The 21,594-nt window shown below is 47.2% G+C and overlaps 2 protein-coding genes across 3 annotated transcripts in view; one reads left to right on the top strand and one right to left on the bottom strand.

Moving 5' to 3' along the window:
• Window positions 1–2,968: 2,968 nt before the first annotated feature.
• C33H2orf76 (chromosome 33 C2orf76 homolog) overlaps window positions 2,969–21,594 on the top strand; it is an 89,146-nt gene continuing 70,520 nt past the window's right edge. Inside the window, exon 1 of one of the 2 annotated variants that reach the window (XM_061135590.1) lies at window positions 2,969–2,991. The gene's annotated coding sequence lies outside the window, so the exon portion shown is untranslated. Of the gene's footprint in view, window positions 2,992–13,936; window positions 14,007–21,594 lie in introns of those variants that run through there. The other variant, XM_061135588.1, reaches the window with a different exon arrangement.
• On the bottom strand, window positions 16,443–21,582 carry DBI (diazepam binding inhibitor, acyl-CoA binding protein). Its single transcript, XM_061135596.1, has 4 exons — window positions 21,435–21,582; window positions 20,299–20,416; window positions 18,068–18,130; window positions 16,443–16,729 (listed from the first exon to the last, which is right to left on the bottom strand). Exons 1-4 carry the CDS (start codon window positions 21,441–21,443, stop codon window positions 16,656–16,658), a joined length of 264 nt encoding a protein of 87 aa, XP_060991579.1. The 5' UTR covers window positions 21,444–21,582; the 3' UTR covers window positions 16,443–16,655.

The raw sequence follows: 21,594 nt of genomic DNA, 5'->3' as shown, positions 1-21,594 counted from the left end.
AGTTTCAGCCTTCCCATTTGCCTGACGGAGCGGAATGTTCTCCAGCACCCTGGCCGATGCACATTACCTGCTCCCTGGCCGCCAGGTCAGGGGCACATGTTACACTCAGATTTGTTACACGTGCCCGTGGCTGCACAGAACGACCCCTCAGTGGACACGAGCACCCAAAGCTGCAGAGTTTTCATCACCCAACATCCTTGCCAAATGTGATTTTCTCCTCCTGCTAACATTTGCTATTTTGATGGGTATAAAATATTGTGATGGGTACATAACTTCATAACCTCACCGCTTGGTATCCTGGGTGCTCTTCTTAAAGGGTTTCACAAATCTATCTCAGATATTTCCTAGAGACTTTGCAGAATGCCAAGCCATTGAGATGGTGAGCGGGGAACCAGAAAATGCCTCTCTCTGGGGAAAGTATCAGTGGGGACTGGACAGAGCGGGAGAATTGTGGATCTGGGGCTCTCAGCCTACCTGTCCCGTCGCCCCAGGCAGTCTGGCCTGGCTAGGCAGTGCTACAGACAAGGGAAGACCCCTCTGTCACTCTTCCCTCCCTTGCCACTCACTCCAGGTTGCCACCCACAGAACTGGTCCCAACTGGGAATACATGGGGCTTCCCAAGGCTTGTCTACTTGGGCAGGATGCCACAAAATCCCAGCAAATCACTACACCTCCCTCTGCTGGCCTCTGCCTGGTATTGTTACTGAAAGGAATTCGTGGGTCCGGCTGCTCTCCACTCAAAAGGCAACAAACAGGTCAGGTTGGTGGAAAGTTTGTTTTATTTCAGAGCAGGGCAGGGTGGCGGACATCTGTCCAAAGGCCCCCTCTCTGCCCCTGTCAAGCGGGGGGTGAGAGCTTTTACTGACAGAGTTGCCAGGGGCGGGGTTTGCGAGGGGGCGGGGGGCATGTTACAGGCAGAAACAGCACAGTCATCTCTAACAGTCGTCTTCAAATTGGTTATCAGTGGTCTGACCAGCATCATCTTGATTGTTTTAGGTCCAGTTAATTTTCAGTTCCGGGGTGCACCTGTTCCCACTTCTCTGTGGTCCATTCTCAGAACTGTGGCGGCTCAAGTCCTGGGTATGGTCATCATGTAATTAACTCCTCCACCTGGGGTTTTGGTATCTCTAAGACAGCTCACAGGATATGGCTCAGAATATTATCTATAGCCCTTGAGAAAGAACTGAAGGTCCTTGACCATGTTTAATGACTACGTTATTATTATTTAGTCTCCTTTGACTGTTTTCCTCTGTTTCCGTATTTCTCACATCTCTGATTAAACTTACAGTTTGACTAAAGTTTTCCACGGGCAAAAGGCAGGCAGAGGGCATGGCGCGGGGTGGGGGGCCTATGGTCCTGCTCTGTTCCAGCACTACAGTCAAAGAATCCACTTGTAAGTCCCCCAGCAAAGCCTGGCCCCCCGCTGCCTCCTCTAAACACACACCTCTGCTGACGCTGCCCGGTTCTCCTGGACAGGTACGGGCGTGGGGGTTGTGGGTGGAGTCTTGTCCTCTTGTCCACGTCACTCCATCCCACTGAAGCCAGGATCTCAGAATCCACGCCCTGACTGCGACAATAGGCACACAGTCCGGGGCAGCAACAGTGATGGGCCTGATGGGCGGACACATAACCCAGAGGGGGCAGTCCCGGGCTCCACACATACACACTGTGCCAGTCCCCTTGCCCTGGGTCTCTCAGGCGGGTCGTCAGCCTGGGCTGTGTGTGGCCTCAGCCCTCCTTCTGGCGTTAGGTAACCCATCCCGGGCAGGAGGGAAGCAGGCCAATGTCTATTTTCCATAGCAGAGCATCACAGCTCCTGGATCCAGTCAGTGTGGGCTGCCCAGTTCCTTTCTTGAGAGCAGGGTTTGCTGTGGGAGTTGAAACAAGTGGAGAAGACCCCGTAGGAGGAAGCTGGGGGCTCCGTAGAGGGGTGGTCACTTTCCATCCTATTTTTTGGATATTCAAGATGTATCATATACGAACATATATTTTTTGGCTGGCAGGATCTTAGTTCCCTGACCAGGGATCGAACTTGGCCCCTCGACAGTGAAAGAGCCAAATCCTAACCACTGGACAGCCAGGGAATTCCCAAGATGTATCATATTTTAAATCTATGATTATCATTTTGTTTCCAGATATTTTACAGCTGGTATGAATGCAGATTACTTTCTTATACATAATAATACAATTGAATAGAGAAGGTCATGAGCATAATGTTCTTCCTTATTTCTTTGTATTTTGAGAGAAATTGTTAGGTGAGAGAAAAACACAGTTTGAGCCCCTTCCTGGCAAGGTCCAAGGCATGACAACTGTGTCCTAGTGCTTCAGATAGTTGTCTCTTTCTTGGAGTCATCTCTGGCTCTCAGTTTCCAAATTGAGACAAGTCCAGAGTTTTCCACCTTTATCTTCTGCTTCAGTTACTTGTGACTATGATCAAGACTGCATCGTAGTTAACCACGGAGGATTTTATTCCAATCAGAGTTGCCATACCATGTATCTTAATAGGTTGACGATCCAGCAAAGAATGTGATGGTGGAAATGGGCATCTCTTTTCTAGGAGAGAATAGGTTTTCCTTTCCAGTGGCCTAAAAGACTGATGACGCTCTTGTTCTTCAGGCTGTGGCTCCAAAGAATGAGGCATGTCCCTGGCAGGAAAGCAGGCATGGCTGGAGCAGGGCATCACCAGCTCCATCAGCGGAGAGGCTGAGGCACTAGTACATTGAATGGCTTTGCACCCCGGCCAGGAGGGGGCGCGTGTCCTCCGACTGCTGACCCTGAGCGTCCTGCTCGGCCTTCAGTGGCCGGCAGGTGGCGCCAGAGGCCTCCTGTCCTCGGCACGGGCGCATGCGCACCTCTCCGGCGTCCTTGGCAACGGAGCGGATTTTCCCTCAGGAAGACCGAGGGCCCGCCACGGTGGCTCTGGGGCAGTTGCCTGGCTTGGTCGCGTCCGAGGCGGCAAAGCGCTTCCGGCTACGCCGCGCGTCTGAGGAGGTGATCCTGTGAAGGGGCTGGTTGTGCAGCGGGAGCCGGGACGGAGGTCGTGCTGCCGAGACGTCGGTCAGGCGCAGGGTGGTTTGTGGGGGACCGCACTGACGTGTCGTCCTGGAGGGAGATGCGTGCTGGGACCCCGCAGCCCCGGGAGAGGGGTGAGCGGGACTCGGGGCCGGCCTGGGGAGACGCGGGATCCCTGGGCAGAAGGGAAGTTTACAGTTAGCCCCGTTCTTCCGTTGCTGTTTCCTCACCTGCCCTCGAAAGGATATAAAAACCTCTGTTTTCCTTAGTGACTGAGAGTGTTTGCCTCCCCTGGTCCTTAGGGCACTGAGCTCTTCAGTCACTGGCGCAAAGATCTTTACTAAATTCCTGATACGTGCGGACAATACGGATACAATGGATTAGTAGTTGAAAAATACATTACTTTAATATTTTAAGTATGCAAAAACCAGAATTTTCTATAACTTTAATTTCCTGACTTTAAAGGAACACAAATTATCTAAAATACACTTAATATACTTCTTAACCTCATTTCCAGATTAAGATATTGCCTTGCTTGACAGTTACTTTTAACACACTGACCATCTTAGATATGTGTAAATATTAGGTCATTGAAACATCTTTTGCAGAATGACAATGCAACTAGACATGTTAAAATAATAATATCCAGGCCACTACCAAGTTTTTATAAGAATATAATGAAGCTATGGCAAATCACTTTTAGAAGATCCAAAGACAGTTGTGATTAAAAAAAAAAAAAAAAACTAGCCATTGTGTATTACTTAAGACAATTTAAGATGAAATATATTAAAACTCAAAACTGTAGCATATTTAAGAGCTGAGACAATGGGTGCTTTTTGTAAATTGGACACTTTTGTTGCAAATTAGAAACTTTTGTAAATTATAAGCTTTCTCCTAATAACTTCAATATCTGAAGGCATTTAGATTAATTTTGTATATCTCTATTTGAATGGTAAATTAGAGTGTCTATAATCTTATTTTTTAATAAGCTCCTTTCCCAAAAGAATTGATGTTTTTATATGTAGTTCTTCATTCCCCATTTCTTTACTTTTCCTTTTTGTTATTTTTTAGATCAGAAAATGTATGTCTGTGTCTTGTTAAAGCTTTTCATTCTTCTGACGTATTTCAGGAGGTGCATTCTCTTCCTGTAAACAAGGAGAGAGCCCTTCTAATAAGCATGTATTATATATATAATCAGGATTTTTCCAAGGAGCACGTAACAGTTTCCACTTGGCTTACAGTATCATCCTGTTTTGAATCCTGCATAAATATTTGTACAATAATGTCCTGTTACCAACACGCTTCTGGTTTCACCATAGTGTATTTCCTGATATGACTTTATCTTATTTTTCATTTCACTTTATGTTCTTTATTGGAGTGGAGTTGCTTTACACTGCCGTGTCAGTTTCTGCCGTGCAGCAAAGTGAATCAGCCACATGCACACAGATATCCCCCCACATATCCTGTTTTTGGATTTCCTTCCCATCTAGGTCGCTACAGGGCACCATGTAGAGTTACCTGTGCTATCCAGTAGGTTCTTCTTCTTAGTTGTCTACTTTATACCTCAGAGGTTAAACCATCTGCCTGCAATGCAGGCAGGAGACCTGGGTTCAATCCCTGGGTTGGGAAGATCCCCTGGAGAAGGAAATGGCAACCCACTCCAGTATTCTTGCCTGGAGAATCCCATGGATAGAGGAGCCTGGCAGGCTACAGTCCACAGGGTCACAAAGAATCAACATGAGTGAAGCAACTTTGCACACACGTGGTGTATATATGGCGATCCCAATCTCACAATTGATCCCACCCCATTGACCCCATTAGTGCCCATATGTTTGTTCCCTACATCTGTGTCTCTATTTCTACTTTGCAAATAAGACCATCTATACCATTTTTCTAGATTTCAAATAATGGTTTTATTTTAAATATTAATCTAATAATACAGTATTTTTTACTTTGTTTTGTATCATATACTAATATATGCTTTAAGAGGACACATATTAATATTTGCTAAATGTGGTTAGTTTTCATGAGATGGTAGCTGATTGCATTTCATCTTGATGCCCATTGGACATTCTTATGAGTGTTTAAAGTACTTTTTAGAACAGATATGAAAATATCTCCCATCAGGAAGCTTCCAGAAGCCTCTTATCCTTATCCAGAGGACAGACAGAATGAAAACCACAATCACAGAAAACTAATCAAACTGATCATATGGACCACAGCCTTGTCTAACTCAATGAAACTATGAGCCATGACATGTAGGGCCACCCAAGACAGACAGGTCATGGTGGAGAGCTCCGTCAGAATGTGGTCCACTGTAGAAGGGAATGGCAAACCACTTCAGTATTCTTGCCTCGAGAACCCCATGAACAGTATGAAAAGGCAAAAAGATAGGACACGGAAAGATGAACTCCCCAGGTTGGTAGGTGCCCAATATGTTACTGGAGATCAGTGGAGAAATAACTCCAGAAAGAATGAAGGGGTGGAGCCAAAGCATAAAACAACACCTAGTTGTGGATGGGACTGGTGATGGAAGCAAGGTCTGATGCCGTAAAGAGCAGTATTGCATAGGAACCTGGAATGTTAGGTCCACGACTCAAGGCAAATTGGAAGTGGTCAAACAGGAGATGGCAAGAGTGAACATCGACATTCTAGGAATCAGTGAATTAAGATGGACTGGAATGGGTGAATTGAACTCAGATGACCATTATATCTGCTACTGTGGGCAGAAATCCCTTAGAAGAAACGGAGTAGCCATCATAGTCAACAAAAGAGTCCCAAATGTAGTACTTGGATGCAATCTCAAAAATGACAGAATGATCTCTGTTCGTTTCCAAGGCAAACTATTCAATATCACAGTAATCCAAGTCTACACCCCAACCAATAATGCTGAAGAAGCTGAAGTTGAATGGTTCTATGAAGACCTACAAGACCTTCTAGAACTAACACCCAAAAAAGATGTCCTTTTCATTATAGGGGACTGGAATACAAAAGTAGGAAGTCAAGAAACACCTGGAGCAACAGGCAAATTTGGCCTTGGAGTACAGAATGAAGCAGGGCAAAGGCTAATAGCATTCTTCCAAGAGAATGCACTGGTCATAGCAAACATCCTCTTCCAACAACACAAGAGAAGATTCTACACATGGACATCACCAGTTGGTCAATACCGAAATCAAATTGATTATATTCTTTTCAGCCAAAGATGGAAAAGCTCTATACAGTCAGCAAAAACAAGACCAGGAGCTGACTGTGGCTCAGATCATAAATTCTTTATTGCAAAATTCAGACTTAAATTGAAGAAACTAGGGAAAACCACTAAACCATTCAGGTATGACCTAAATCAAATCCCTTACGATTATACCGTAGAAGTGACAAATAGATTGAAGGGATTAGATTTTATAGACAGAGTGCTTGAAGAACTGTGGATGGAGGTTCATGACATTGTACAGGAGGCAGTGATCAAGACCATCCCCAAGAAAAAGAAATGCAAAAAGGCAAAATGGTTGTCTGAGGAGGCCTTACAAATAACTGAGAAAAGTAGAGAAGCTAAAGGCAAGGGAGAAAAGGAAAGATATACCCATTTGAGTGTAGAGTTCCAAAGAATAGCAAGGAGAGATAAGAAAGCCTTCCTCAGTGATCAATGCAAAGAAATAGAGGAAAGCAATAGAATGGGAAAGACTAGAGATCTTTTCAAGAAAATTAGTAATATCAAAGGAACATTTCATGCAAAAATGGGCACAATAAAGGACAGAAATGGTATGGATCTAAGAGAAGCAGAAGATATGGCAAAAATACACAGAAGAACTATACAAAAAACATCTTTATGACCCAGATAATCATGATGGTGTGATCACTCACCCAGAGCCAGATATCCTGGAATGTGAAGTCAAGTGGGCCTTAGAAAGCATCTTTGTACTCTCTTAATGGTGTTTCCCACTGTGGTTTCAAATGAAATTCTAGGTAATGAACAGTTTTCTTTCGTCTCAAGTGAAAACTTGCTGGTGGGCCCTATAGTTTGATACTTTCCTCTCACATAATAAAGTGTCCTTAGATGAAGTGAAATAAGCCTTACACAAAGGATATACAGGTATGATTTCATTCACATGAAGTTGTAGAACAGGCAAGGGAGAAAAAAATGAGAGTGATGTTTGCCTCTGGGAGCATGATGACAGACAGTGACTGGAAAGGAACGTGAAGGAACTTTTTGGATCAATGATAGCGTTCTATATTTTTGTTGCAGGAAGGGGGACCCCTTCCAGGGCCCTAGACTGAGCTCTTGTCTAACACTCAGAAATGGATTGTCCAGTGCTAATAAAGCAAGAGACTTTATTGGGAAGGGGCACCCCAGTGGAGAGCAGGAGGGTAAATGAACCCAGGAGAACTGTCTACCATGTGGTTTGCAGTCTCCGGTTTTAGGTGATGTACTGTCCAGATTCTCTCTGGTCAGTCATTCTGGCTCCAGGTCCTTTGTGGTATACACATTGCTTAGCCAAGATGGATTCCAGCAAGGAGGACTGTGGGAGATTGGTAGGACTTTTGGCGTCTCTTGTTGACCTTTCCCGAATTCCTGTGGTTGGTGGTGGCTTGTTAGTTCCATGTTCCTTGCCAGGACCTCCTGTTGTAAAGTAACTGGTGCAGATGATTGCTATCTGGGTGCCTGGCCCAGGGCGAGTGGTTTCAGTCAGCGTTTCCCCTAAGATTTTGATAGGGATCTGGGTTGTACAGGTCCGTGTACTTGTTGAAACTTACCAGCTGGTATATTTAAGATTTTGCATTTTATTATAAATAAATTTTATCCCAAAGAAATAATAAAACTGTAAGCAAGTGTTGAACTGTAATTAATAATATTCCGTAACATCTTACAGAAACACCAGAATGAACTTTTTGGCCAACCCTATATATACGCTTAAGTATTCAGGGAGAAGCATATGAATGCCTGCAAGTTACTTTGAATGGCATCCAAAAAATGGCTCAGGTTGCTGGATAGAGTAGTGGATCTAGCTATATGATAAAACAGCTAGAGTAAAATGCTGTGGTAAAAATCTAGGTAGGGAGTACTCGAGAGCTCACTGTAAAAAATAGTATTTTCACTTCATGTTTTCAGTTTCATTAAAAATGGGCAGGAATAAGTTGAAAGTCCTTGAAAAGTCCTTTAAGGTTCAGTGAGGCTAAAAGAAGGCCAGCTTCTCTTGCTCTGCTGTGCTGTGCTTAGTCGCATCGGACTGTTTGCAACCCCATGAACTGTAACTCGCCAGGCTCCTCTATCCAGGGGAGTCTCCAGGCAAGAATACTGGAGCGGGTTGCCATGCCCTCCTCCACGGGACCTTCCCAACCCAGGAATTGAACCCAGGTCTCCCACATTGCAGGCGATTCTTTACTATCTGAGCCACTAGGGAAGCCCAAGAATACTGGAGTGGGTAGCCTATCCTTCTCCAGAGCATCTTCCCAACCCAGGAATCGAACTGGGGTCTCCTGTATTGCAGGTGGATTCTTTACCAGCTGAGCCACCAGAAACTCCCCTCTTGCTCTGCAGTCACCTGTTTCTGCAGATTCTTTCTCAGTCTGTGTCCTCCTGTCCTGCGGCTGCCAATGCAGGAGAGCGGCTTCCTCCCTCCTAGCCAGGAGCTCGTATTCCCATGCAGGCTTGTGTGTCTTGACCGGTTGGCCTGGTGTAGAAGGACTGAGTCCTCACCTACCGCCTGCGGTGACTTCAGGAAAAGCTAGGCACTTAGCCTTCTTCTCCCAGCCTGTGGCATCCGGCCTGCCCAGCCCCAGGGGAGGCACCTCCGCCCCATGCCGCTTTCCTGGGCGCAGTCCAGCTCTGCACTCCTGCCATCTCCAGGGGCTTCCTAGTTGACCATTTCACATACATGGCCTTGCTTAATGGAAAACGTCTGGCCTTGTGCTCCCTGGCAGAATGAGACTTTGGAGAGCAGAGGTGAAACCGAGAAAGAAATGTCTGCTCCGAAGAAATGAGCAGAAACTGTGCAAGATGGTGAAAGATGGCCAGGAGGTTGAGAGAGAGAGAGAGAGAGAGGGAGAAAGAATCTGTAGGAGCAGAGGTCACTAAAGAACCTGGAAAAGACAGCCCTCAAGCACTCTCACTTTCAAGGAAGTCTCAAACTGCAAGACACCACTTTTTACCTGCCAGATTGTAAAAACAAAAGAAATTTTAAGTGATAATATTCAATGCTGGCAAGGAAGTGATAGTGAAAAGGCACTATTGTACATTAGCAGTAAGAACTTTTTATGGAAATAATTTAAAAATATGTATAAAAATGATACATTTTGAATCAATAAATTACATTCTAAGAGTGAAAAATCAAAATGTTTTCAAAGATTTGTATATAAAGATGTTTAACAAATTATCATACTAATAGCAAAAAGTGGATATTATCTATCAGGTTACAAATTAAATTATAGTCCAACAAAGTAATGCAACTATTTTGCAAACATTTTTCACGAAATGGTTTTAGGAGAGAAAAATCAGGTTACAGAATTTTATATACATGTGATTGCCATTGTATGCTATAAGATTATGAGTTAACTTGTTCTCTTTTTCACATTTCTGGCATTTCCCAAGTTTTCTGCAATGCATGCGCATTGTTTTTCAAATCAGAAAATTTGCTTAATTTTTATTATTTATTTCATTTTTGGCTGCGCTGGGTCTTCATTGCTTTGCACGGGCTCTCTCTGGTTTCTGAGAGTGGGGGCTGCTCTTGATTGTGGTGCGCCAGCTTCATGCGGTGGCTTCTCTTGTTGTAGCGCACAGGCTCTGGGAAGCTTGGACTTCAGCAGTTGCGGCATGTGGGCTCAGTAGCTGCTGAGCACAGGCTTAGTTGCTCCGAGCATATGAAATCCTCCTGGACCAGGGATTGAACCTGTGCTCCCTGGATTGGCAGGCGGACTCCTGTTCACTATGCCACCAGGGGTGTCCAGAAAAAAATTGTTTTTAAATGCCGCACAGCCTGGGACTGGGATATGAGAGCGATGTCTGCATAGGGATTTGGGATATGTTGTAAAGAAACTGTATCTGAAAAGACTTGTTTAAAAACTCTTAAAAAAATCAATTTCCAAAATCTTTTGCTTATAATATAAAAGTGCAGGTCCCAGTTTTGGATCGTATTGATGTCAATGTTAAGTTGATAGGTAGAAGGAACAAAGATTACTGCTTATGAGCAGAGCTCTGTCTGTACTGGGCTGGAGCCATGTATTACAAATTTCCTGAGTGTACTTGTAGGCACAGGGTATGAACTGCCCATGATGATAAAGGTTGCTGCTACCGCTGTTTTGCAACATAGATGGCATTAGTTGCAGATTCTCACTATCCACAGGGGAAATCAGTCATTGGAAGGAGTGGGGGTAAGAGAACTTCCAATTATGGAGCTCCTATAGTTTGCACTGTGCTGTGAGTTTTGCAAGCATTAGCAACCATCTAATCCTTAGAGTAGCCCTGTGACATATTGTTATAGTGTTGTAACCAGGAAGTGACAGAAACCCATGTTAAACCAGCTGAAGCAGAATGGGAGTGTAGTGGTTCAGTTATCTGGAAAAGACAGTTTGATGGCAGCCACATGCTATATGGTCATAAATCTCTGGCAGGTTATATTAATATTTTCCCAAAAGAGCAGCAACAGTGTCTCCCATCTCACCAGCCTTTCCATCAAGAATGGGGTCCGTGTTCTTCCTTCTTGAATTTGGGTTGGCTTGTGACTATGGTAGAGGTCATGCCATGAGACTTTCCAGGCTAGGTTATAAAAGGCAGTACGGATTCACCCTGAGTCTCTTGGGACACTCACTCTGGGAACTCAGCCACCACGCTGTGAGGAAGTCCAAGCCACGTGGAGAATTGTGGGTCGGGGTCCTGCAACAGCCAGCATTAACCACTAGACATGCGGGTGAGGAAGCTCTGAGGTGACCCCCATCCCCACCATCATCTAGCCTCAACCGCATGAGCCATCCCGGACAAGAGCCACTCAGCTGAGCCTAGTTAAGTCCAGAACCAGGAGAATGATAATGAAATCGTTAAGTCACTAACCTTGGGGGTGACTTAACAGCAACAGATATCTTTTTTCTTCTGGTATCCAAATAGAATCTCAGTTAAGAGATTTTATTGAAATCATTCTTTGCTATGCCAAACAGCTTCTTCCATGCTTCTGGGAAAGATGGCAGCAAGCAGCTCCCACTTATAAAGTCCCTACAGTTAGAGATTTTGGAGGATGGGCGAACTTTCCAACAAGGCCTGGCCACTTAGGTTCTATGCCCCTGGCCTTGAGATTGGTACAAAGACAGTCAAGTGACCCAGGCAATCATTTTTCCCTAGGATTTTCATGCTGGGACCTTCAGGAAAAATGACCCCTCTTATACTCTAGGACTCTGGTGGACTAATTGCCCTGGAATAGGGGAGGGGGCGTTATTCCTCAAAAGCAGAAATGCCGGTCCAAGCACACACGAGCACAAAAGGTACACAGTTTAAGATCAGGGAAGAGTCTGGGCTATCTCAACCAGAACCTCTCAAATTTTAATACTCTAAATAGATGGATCCATTCCTTAGTCGTCCTAAATGCTTTTGTTGATAGTGTGTATTCATTTTTCTTTTTTGTGTTAGGCGTTTATTAAAATCTCCCCTCAATTCTGCACCATAGAGATTATCCCTATTTTACAGACCAAAAAAAGAAAAAATTGAGGCTCAGAGAAAATAAGCTGGCTCAAGGTCAGAAAAAGCAAAAGTAGCCACTTTGTGGTTCAAATTTAAATCTTTCTGGGAAGCCCATGCTATTTCCACCACTACATATCTTCTGGTGAACTGAGTGTCCCTCAGGGCCACACTTAGGCAAAGCTGTGTGAAGGGCTGAGGTAATCCTTCTCTCCGACCCCCTCTCACTTTGCAGTCCCCACCCTCTTTTGGTAAGTTTCATGCCCTGGTGCCCGTGGGTGATTTCTAAGTGTGGTCACGTTAGCGGCAACCTGAGCTCTAGCTTTTTCTTGATTTCCACCAAAACCGTGCTGGCTCCCATACCTTAAGGCTGGTGATTTTTAACTGCTGCTGCTGCTAAGTCGCTTCAGTCGTGTCCAACTCTTCGTGACCCCACGGACTGCAGCCCACCAGGCTCCTCCGTCCATGGGGGTTTTCCAGGCAAGAGTACTGGAGTGGGGTGCCATTGCCTTCTCCGGACTTTTAACTGAGGTGAGCCCGATCAGGTATTCGCCAGAGAGCCCTCCGGCTACTGGTGTCTCATTTGCACTTGACAAAGACCTTAAGGGTCTTCTGAAGAAGGGCCACTGCTGGACGAGACCAGCCCACCGACAGCCATATGAGGATTATTAGCAGGCATATTAGTTTCCTGGGGCTCCTCTGACAAATCACATAAACTGGATAGTTTAAAACCACAGACATTTATTTTACTACAGTTCTGGATGCTAGAAATCCAGATTCAAGGTGTCGGCAGGCCTGGTTCCGTCTGGAGACCTAGAGAAGATCTGTCCCAGGCCTCTCTCTTAGCCTCTGGTGTTGCTGGTAGCCCTTGGCATTCCTTGGCTCCTAGATGCCTAATTCTAGTCTCTGCCCCCGCATTTACATTGTCTTTCTCTCTCTGCATATCTGTGTCTCAAATTTCACTTTCTTTTCTCTTATAGGAACAACAGTTATTGGATTAGGGCCCAGCCTTAATCCAGGATGATCTTGTCTTGAGATCCTTATCTCAATTGCAACTGCAAAGATCCTCTTTCCAAATAAGGTCACATCCTGAGGTGTGGTGTGTGTATTTGGGGGCAGTGGTGCTTAGGACTTGGACCTATATCCTGAGGGAACACCGTCTATCCCACTCTAGCAGAGCATTTGGAAGCCCCACAAGTTACACGCTGAACCTGTTTGATATTACCCCTCCTACCAAGTGCAGAGTCCTTTACCGTCTTTGATATCTCACTGATTACTCTGGAAAGGCTTTGCAGGGGTATCTAAACGTTTGCAGGCTAGACTTATATTAGTTTGTTCATTCCTTACTCACACTCACTCCTGAGCAAGGATACTTATCAAAACATCATAAAACAAAAAAGGTGTAGGTCTTCTATTCCTGGTCCTCCAAGGATCGAGTTGCATCCGAGGCAGGAGGGTGTTGTGAAGCAAGGGGGGTTCTCTGCTTGGAGGTGCACAGAGGGCACTCCCGGGCCCTCCTGGCGCGCTTCCTGGTTTACGGCTTTCAGAACAAGGAGGGCATCTGGTGGGGCTTTGCTCATTTGGGGGGGTCTGTTCTTAGCTACCCCACGTCCCTTCAAAAGACAGGTTGTGTGTACTCACGCAAATAAATAAAAGGGAAGAACCGTTCTGCCCCTTTCTTTCCTGGGAGCTGCTGAGGGCAGAGGCGCTGTCCTGCCCTGAGCCAGTCCAAAGCCTCAGCTCTTTAAAGCCTGCCTCCGCTGGTTATTTCTTTTGGTTCATCCTCAACTCTGAATACCTGTAATTTTACTTTATACCTTTATGCTGCTTAAACTGCCCCCTCAAAACTTTCCAGCCTGATTCCTGCAAGCCAGGAACCCCTGGGGCCTTCTCATTCCCCTATTCTGCTCCCCTTCCTTTCTGTACTGGACCCCACGACCTTCTGCTCAGCCCCACTTTACTGATGAAGAAGCTGAGGCTTACAGAGTTGACACAACTTGCCCTATGTCTGTGTGACTTGGGCAGTGCTTAGCCAAGGTCCAGTTGCAATCCAGGGGCCTTTCTGTGGCCCCTAAGATGCCTGGTCTCTAGCAGCAGTTCCCAGGCTTTTTGGATCTTGGAACTACTTTAGTGTAGGGAAAACATGGTGACCTGGCACCCCCCCCCCACCCCCGCCCCCGGCTAGGGAAGGCCTCCAGGCTGCTAGCAGTCGCTGTTTGCTGGGCATTGTGCCAAGCACTTAACCCATTTTATCGGCTCATTTTCCAGATGGAAGAAAGTGTGGCTCAAAGAAGATAGATGATTCAGCACCTGAGAGAGGCTGGAGTGGGATTCACATGTGAGTCTGTCAATCACCTGCAATGCAGGAGATCTGGGTTCAATTCCTGGGTCGGGAAGATCCCCTGGAGGAAGGCATGGTGACCCACTCTATATTGTTGCCTGAAGAATTCCATAGACAGAGGAGCCTGGTGGGTTGCAGTCCATGGGGACTGCAAAGAGTTGGACACGACTGAGTGACTTTGACTTTATGTTAGCCTAGCGAGACAGGGGTCACCAGGTAATGAGTGGTGACTAGAGGGGATGTGACAGACGTGGACAAGCAAGGCCTTCCTGGTCAGAGAGCCCTGGGTTTGGATCAACTCATCACCTGAGCCTTCTTTTCCTCATTTGAATAATGGGCATGGTAACACAGCAAAGAGGTACAGTTCCCACCTCAAGGCACTGTGGATAATTTCAGAACTGAAGCAAAGAGCCTGACCCTGCAGGTCCTTTGCAAATAATGGCCATTCATCAGAGGCCATGCCTTTGGTGGGCAGAGGGGTCTTGGGTCTGTCTTTTCACTCCAGTGTCTCTCCCATTGGTATCCACTGGAGAAGAGATAAGAGTCGTCATAGTACCATCTAAGCAGTAACTGCAGAGGGCCACACTGTGCTCTTTGTCAGGGCTTCCCTAAGCTCAGGTCCACTCTTCTGGGATCCTGGCTGGCAACGAGGCAATGACATGTCTGAGCACAAGTCTGCGCTGCCTTTCCAAGCTAGAAATAGGGCAGGGTACCAGGTAGTTGATTTTCTTACCCACACCATCTCCAGTGTTAGACTCGGGCTAGGTCCCTGACTGATAGATACTGCAAGGGATGCTGCCAGGGACAAAAACTGGTTTGAAGGAGGGTGAGAGAGAAATTCCTGATAAAGTGCCACACACGTGGTACCTCCTTTATGGCAGGACCTTCTCACACCCCCTGGAGGCTACACCAGGCCTGACCCTGGAGCCAGGTCTATTTAAGACAAGCGCCATACCTTGGACTTTGTTTTTCCTCTGGCTTACTCCCCAAAACAGCCAATAACTGAGCAAAGATGATCTAAATATGGGTCCAGGTGGGTGGCTACGGCTCCTTACTGCCTCCCTTGGGGCTCAGAGGTGCCCCCTGCGCTGGGTGGTCTTGGCAGCCTGGGTGGAGTGGAGCTGGGTGGGAGGCCAGGTTCCCTGCCTCGTATGCCCTTGATCACATCAGCACCTAGGAACTGGCACTGCTCTTCAGGGCATCCCCTCACCTCCACCGCACATCTGAACTGTGGGGCTTCGTTTTCCATGGGCAGCCTGGGCTGGAACTGGATGACTCAGTATTCTCAATAATCACCGACAGTCAGACTGACCATCTGAACGCCTTGACCCCTGCAGCTCCCCAGCACCTATGGCCAAATTCTGTACTTTTAAACTTGGCTGTCAACTTCCCACTACCTAGTCTCCTTCCACACTGAAGGCACGCTGTATTCCAGCCATACCAGATGCCCTCCCTGCTTCCTCCTGCTTTTCCCACCAGTGCTACTCACTCCTTTGAGGCCACCTTGGCTGGTACAGGTATCTGATCCAAGAAGACCTGCACCTGAATGCTGGTCCTGGGTTTCTTTACCAGCTGAGTGACCTTAGGCAAGTTACTGCAGTGCTCAGGTCTCACTGCTTTGGAGCAAGGCTGACTATGTCTAGGAGCAGGGCACTGGCTCTGGAGGGGAGATCTAAGAGCTGCCTGGCCTCAGAGAGCCTCTTTAAATTCCTTTTTGCCTCAGCATCCTCACCTGCAAAATGGAAATATGACTGCCTCCCTGGCAGGACTTTGGAAGTGACTGAAGGGGAACATGAGGCACAGAGGGTCTGACTGCTGTCTCCTTTTATTCTTACTATTCAGCCACCTGCAAAGTCAGGCCTCAGCCTGTCTTCTTTGCAGCCTTAACCCCTTGCCCTTCCGAGGTCCTGACTGCCCTTCTCCCTGCTGAGCCCTCACTTCCCCTACTTGCTTTTTGCCTGCCCAGCTGCATGTCACCAAGCTTCCCCGATGGACACTGGGGATGCTCCCTGAAAATGCATGTTTCACCCTGACTGGGGCTTCCCTCCTTGCTTGTTTACCCTGCAACCATGGACTGGTTGGACCTCAGCCAGACCTCAAATGCTCATCAACCCTGCCTTCCTCAGAGTATGAGGCCAGCAGTGTTCTTGACAGAGGGCTGGCAGTACCTGCAGATTGACGTCTCAGCCCACCTGACTGGTGTAGTTGAAGTTGGGGAAGATGGAGACAGCGAAGGCCACTTCTGTGATAACTCCTCTGCACCAAGGTGAACACATGCCAGGTCTGAACAGGTGGGTGCGCCTGCCCACTCCAGCAAAGTGTACAGGGGGAGCTAGAGAAGTTCGAACACTTCTAGATGAAATCTTTAGAAAAAGTGAGGAAGAGAGATTGGAACAGAGGACATTATTTCAAGAGCCCAAGTTATCAAAGACGTAAAGTAACAAAGATACTTTTAATTCATCTACTGATAAAAATTACTCAGCAAGGATTAATAACTGTTTCAGCTCCTAATCTGTTAGAGTCATATCCTGGGCTGTCTTGAGCTCCTGGTTTAGCTAGTTATCTATTAACTTCATCCACAGTATTAGAAAAACAAGGCATTAAGTCAGTTTAGGTGAAATGAATGGCTGGCAGCCAAACCCACTCTTATATTCCATATTTTTTCTTTAGTTCTTCTACTTTGTCAACGTAAGCTTTCATGGCATCTTCTTTAGAAGTCCCTGCAAGGCATCAACAAGATTATTTGTCAGAGAGGCAGTGCTGTAGAAAGGCAGCAAACTTTAGAGCCCCAGGTTAATGCTGCGAGCCTCAGTTTCTCACCTGTGAAAGGGCTGGGGGTTCTACCACCTACACCGCACAGACCTGGCCAGGACGTGACTTTTGAAGTCCTTAAGGAGCTTGGCCCGCAGGGAAGGCTCCATAAAGCACTGAGCTCATAATGTGTGTGCAGCTGCCCGAGGCCTGTCACTGGCTTGCTGGCCAGGTGAGTATCCCACTGGGGACACAGGTTGTGTCCCACTGACTTTCACGATTGGCTTTGATCTATCAAATGTTTCTCTGTTGGGCCCTTATCTCTCAGAGGTGTTAAGCTGCCAGGGAAGAAACAAAGCCAGATACCCTCTTCTCCCCAGAGAGCAGCTTTGGGAGCTCTGAAAACAAGCAGCTGGCCCTTGGAGGGGAAGACAGAGGACACTGGAGATATCCCTCAGAGATAGTGATGCCTGGTGTCCTGGATTCTACGCTGAAGGAGAGAGACTCAGTGGGAATCAGTGTGTGTTCTGGAGTAGGGGAGAGTACATGGGGCCTCAGAATGGTATGGAAATGCCCAATGGGAATGGACAGTCAGAGGGGCATTCCTGTTTCACTTACTTGCAGATCCTAGGAGTGTATTTATTGTATTCTGGCCCCTTTTGAATTCAAGGGTTTCTCATTTGCAGGAAGACAGAGGGCTTATTCAGAAACGAGCAAGCTAGGACACAAAAGCTGGCAGGCACTTCAGTGCCAACTTCTGGGTCTTGCCGCCGCAGGTGGCATGTGATTAAGTCACAGCCGGGATACTTCTTGGCCTCTGTTCTTAGCATATAATAGCTCCATTCACCGAGGCTACGATGTGCCAGCAGCCTGCCATACGTTAATTCATTTCTTTTTTTAGGTGCCTTTCTGGCTTGAAGGGAAATAGGGAGGGCTACTTGGGCCAGGGGGTCACTGCCTGGCCTTGTAAGGGAAAGGAAGGTGTGGACAGGAAACCATCCCTATTCTGAATATTATAAAGCCCAAGGCAACTTATCCCCTTCCAGTCTGTTTGTCAGTGGCCTGGTCCCCTGCCCCTCCACTCTCCAGATGATATTATGACTCAGAGATGGTGTTTTTGGAAATGGCACAAATGTATCATAAGTGGTCTAGTTTTTTTTTTTTTTTTTCCATTCTGGTCTAGGTCAGACTGGTTCCCAGCATGTGCCTCATCCATTCTGTTCTCTCTCCTCACCCCTTACACTCCTTAATGAAGAGTATTTCATTACTGGGGTTCCCAAATGAGGGAAGCGTATTAGAACAATTACCTTTCAGCTCATTCCAGGCATCCCACTTGGCCTTGCCTTTGAAGTCCAACATTCCAGGACGTTCTTAAACAAGGGAAGGAAAGACATTAGACCTGCTGCAAGTTCTGATGGGGAACTTTATCCATTTTCTTGCCATGATAGCCATATTTTATCTTCTTTTTCCAGGCTCTGCTATGGAGTTAAATGGGTCTGGTATGGTGGGTTCTGCCTTCAGAAACTCACATGTACAGAAATTCAAACTTAAAATCTAGAGAAAATAGGAGGAAAACTGTTCTCATTACTGGAGAGACCCTTTCTTATAAATTAACTCCAAAATTTCTTTTAAAAACCGTACTTTATTTTTTTTAAACAAGTACCACAATCCATTCACCTGGCTTAAAATTCAAACACCACAAAGGGATTACTATAAAGTTTCCTTCCACTCTTCCCACCCAAGGTCTCTCTCCCATGTTATTGTTATCAGTTTTGTAGGTGTCCTTTTCTGTGAACTGTCTGTTCATATTCTTGCCCCATTTTGCCACCAAATTGTTAGTCTATTTCTTATTGTTTTATGGGAATTTTATTCCCCCCCACCCCAACCCAAGGGCAAGCTTCCTTTAAGATATACCCTGGTTTTACACCTGCAGACCTGTTATCAGGTCTGGGGAGCCTGTTCCCCTGGGGAACACACTTACCACCTCCCCGCTGACCTAGTTCACTGCCATGCTAAGAAGAAAGCCCAGGGGAGCAATTGCAGTGTCCACAGCCAGGACCACAGTGTCTGAGAAACATACAGTCTCCCCCGAAGTGCTTGCCAGGAAGCATTCCCAGGGACACCTGAGGGAAACTGCGCCCCAGAATCATCATCAGAATCTGAGATTAGCACATCCCAGTAGCCCTCTCATGATGATGGAAAGGTGGTACATTTGCACTGTCTAACTCAGGGTGCAAGCTGAGCACCTGAAGTGTGACTGGGGAGTGAACTATTGACTTTATTTTAACTATTCTCAGTTTAAATTTAGATAGCTGCATGTGGCTAGTGGCGGCTGTATTGGACCGAAGAGGCCTAGAGTGAGCTGATCAGGAAGTCATAAGAATCCCAAGCCAGTCTACCTACACTAATGTGAAAGCAGGGCAGAGGACAGTCTCTGTGACAATCATGTTTGTCAGAAAAGTGTCTCAGTCACTCTGGCCACCCCCACTTCATTTCCCCTGCCTCCCTGGGAAGGCGCAGAGTTTATAAACCCAGGGTAAAACTCACCTTCACCACAAGATCTTTCTTAACTAAGTTCTCCCTGTGATTTTTATTTTAAAATATTTTATTTATTTGGCTATGCTGGGTCTTAGTTGCTGCATATAGGATCTTTAACTGTGGGATCTAGTTACCTGACCAGGGATTGAACCTTGCCCCCTGCAGTGGGAGTATGGAATCTTAGCCACTGGACCATCAGGGGAGTTCCACTCCCTGTGATGTTTGATTTGGCACTGCCCAGGATCCTTAGCAGCCAGCCCACCTGCTCTACCCTCTGCCCTAACTGCAATGGAATTAGGGGCTACGCCCACCCTCCTAAACAGGAGCAAGGGGTGACCTCCTCTATGCTACTGTGGCCACCATCTCTGAGTACCTGTGTACAATGCATCATGCTATTGCCATATACTCCTGAGTTTGAAGAACTTAGGGGCAGAATGAAAACTGTCCAAGCGAGAAAAGACATTATAGAATATGGTGGTCCAAACCAAGGTCTCAAATCTGTACCTAGATTTTTTGACAGGGAACAAATGGGGAATTGCTGTCAGAAAAAAATGCTTCTGACCTGACGCAGAAAGCCAGCCTACTCTGGCTGTAGCAGCTGACATCAGGCTTGGCCCAGCTGCCAAGCGCCCTGACTCTGATCCTGTCTGACTGGGGTGGAAATAGTGTGGTTCAACAAAACTACTACTGAGCTGAGAGCTTGGAGCAAGTCTCTTCAAAGCTGGGATCTTTGTTCCCCCCAAATAGGTAGAAAATGCTGGTGATAACAAGACAAGTCCTCAGACTGGGATTTGAATTCTGCTATCTGGGCCACCAAACCCCACTCGGGAACATTATCTTTGGGTAACCTCTCCCAGCTTAAACCCCAGGAACCACCTTAAGTGTAGGGCTGTGGGTGGTTTTGAGAATGAGCTTGCCAGAGCTAACAGTTTCAGCACCAACCAAGGCTGCCAAGCCTACTTTGATGAATCTGGGCCCTCCCAACTCCACCTCAACATACCTGTATTTACGTCACCCACAGTTGCCTGTTTGTAGTGGCTGTAGAGGAACAGCATCTCCTCATCTGCTGGCTTGGCCTTCAGCTGCTTAACTTCCTCAGCAGCTTTGTCAAACTCAGCCTAAATATGAGGGAGAGAAGAGGCCTGACTAGAGTTCGGTAATGAGGATGGAGGGGTTGGAAAGGAAGCACTCTCTTGCCCTGCTGGTGAGGAAAAGCAGTCTTCCTCATCTTCTCAACAGGGCAGCTAGAGAGATTCAGCAAAACCAGGAGGGTATGCACATCCCTTCACTCACTTCGACAACTATGTATGGGGCTGTCTCACTAAACCAGATATCACGTGCTGGAAACAGAGGTGAAGGAGGCAGGCTGACGCTGCAGTGGACACACACTTCACAGAAAAAGCACGGCCAACTGGCTGACCCGACAGAGGTCTCAGGACAGCCCTGACTTGCGATAGGGCTGGCACTGGGTGACTGAAACAGCGGAGAAAACTGCATGAACGCAGCGCTTCAGCGGCCAGAGCCCGCTGGCCCCCTCCCTCCGAGGCCAGGGAATCCGGTGCCAATCCCTGTCCCAGCGTCCGGACTGGAGACGGGGGAGGAGCCAAAGATCGCCCCCCACTGCTGGGTCCCGGGAAAGCGTCTACAGTCAGAGAAGGGAAAGGCCTCTCGGTCACCCCTCCTCAGGCTGCGACCCTCCCCTGGCCTCGCGCTGGACACTCGGCCCCTCCTTCCCCTGACCTCCAAGCTCTCGACCGCGGCCTCCTGGCTTCTCCACTATCTGGCACCCCTACTCCTGCCTTGTCCTTCCGGATGGGGCACTCTGTCCCCTTAGTCTTTCATTCTATGAAAACCATTACATCCCATCTGTCCATGGTGGACGCTAGCTTCCGACCTCAATTCCTGCTTCACTGCGAACGAAGTCTTCCCTATGGCAACTTGCCAGCCGTTGCGGGCTCAGTAACCGGAAAGTTCCGCTTACAGGGCTCTGTTCAGAGTCTGGGCTGGGCAAGGGTCCAGAAATAACAGCAGAGCACGGAAGGGAAAGACCCTGCGGGGTTGTGTCTGCGGGATAATCCCCGCACCAGCTTCCCGCCTCGTGGCACCTTCGTAGCCAAGGCTGGGCACGCGTATTACCTGAGACATGCCGGCGGTGTTGCAAAGATTCCAGGAAGCCCGCGGAGGCGGCGAAGAGCAGCAAGCAGTAGCACGAGATACTCAACTGACAGCGCCTTTGGAAGCGCAGCCTTAGGCCTCTCCAGCGGTGCTCGGACCAGCGAGAGACAGCCAATCAGGA

This window comes from Dama dama, chromosome 33 (genome assembly GCF_033118175.1).
Source record: "Dama dama isolate Ldn47 chromosome 33, ASM3311817v1, whole genome shotgun sequence".
In the NCBI taxonomy this organism is placed as follows: domain Eukaryota; kingdom Metazoa; phylum Chordata; class Mammalia; order Artiodactyla; family Cervidae; genus Dama; species Dama dama.
Note: the sequence above shows the minus strand (reverse complement) of the source record. Positions and strands in the feature narration are given on the sequence as shown.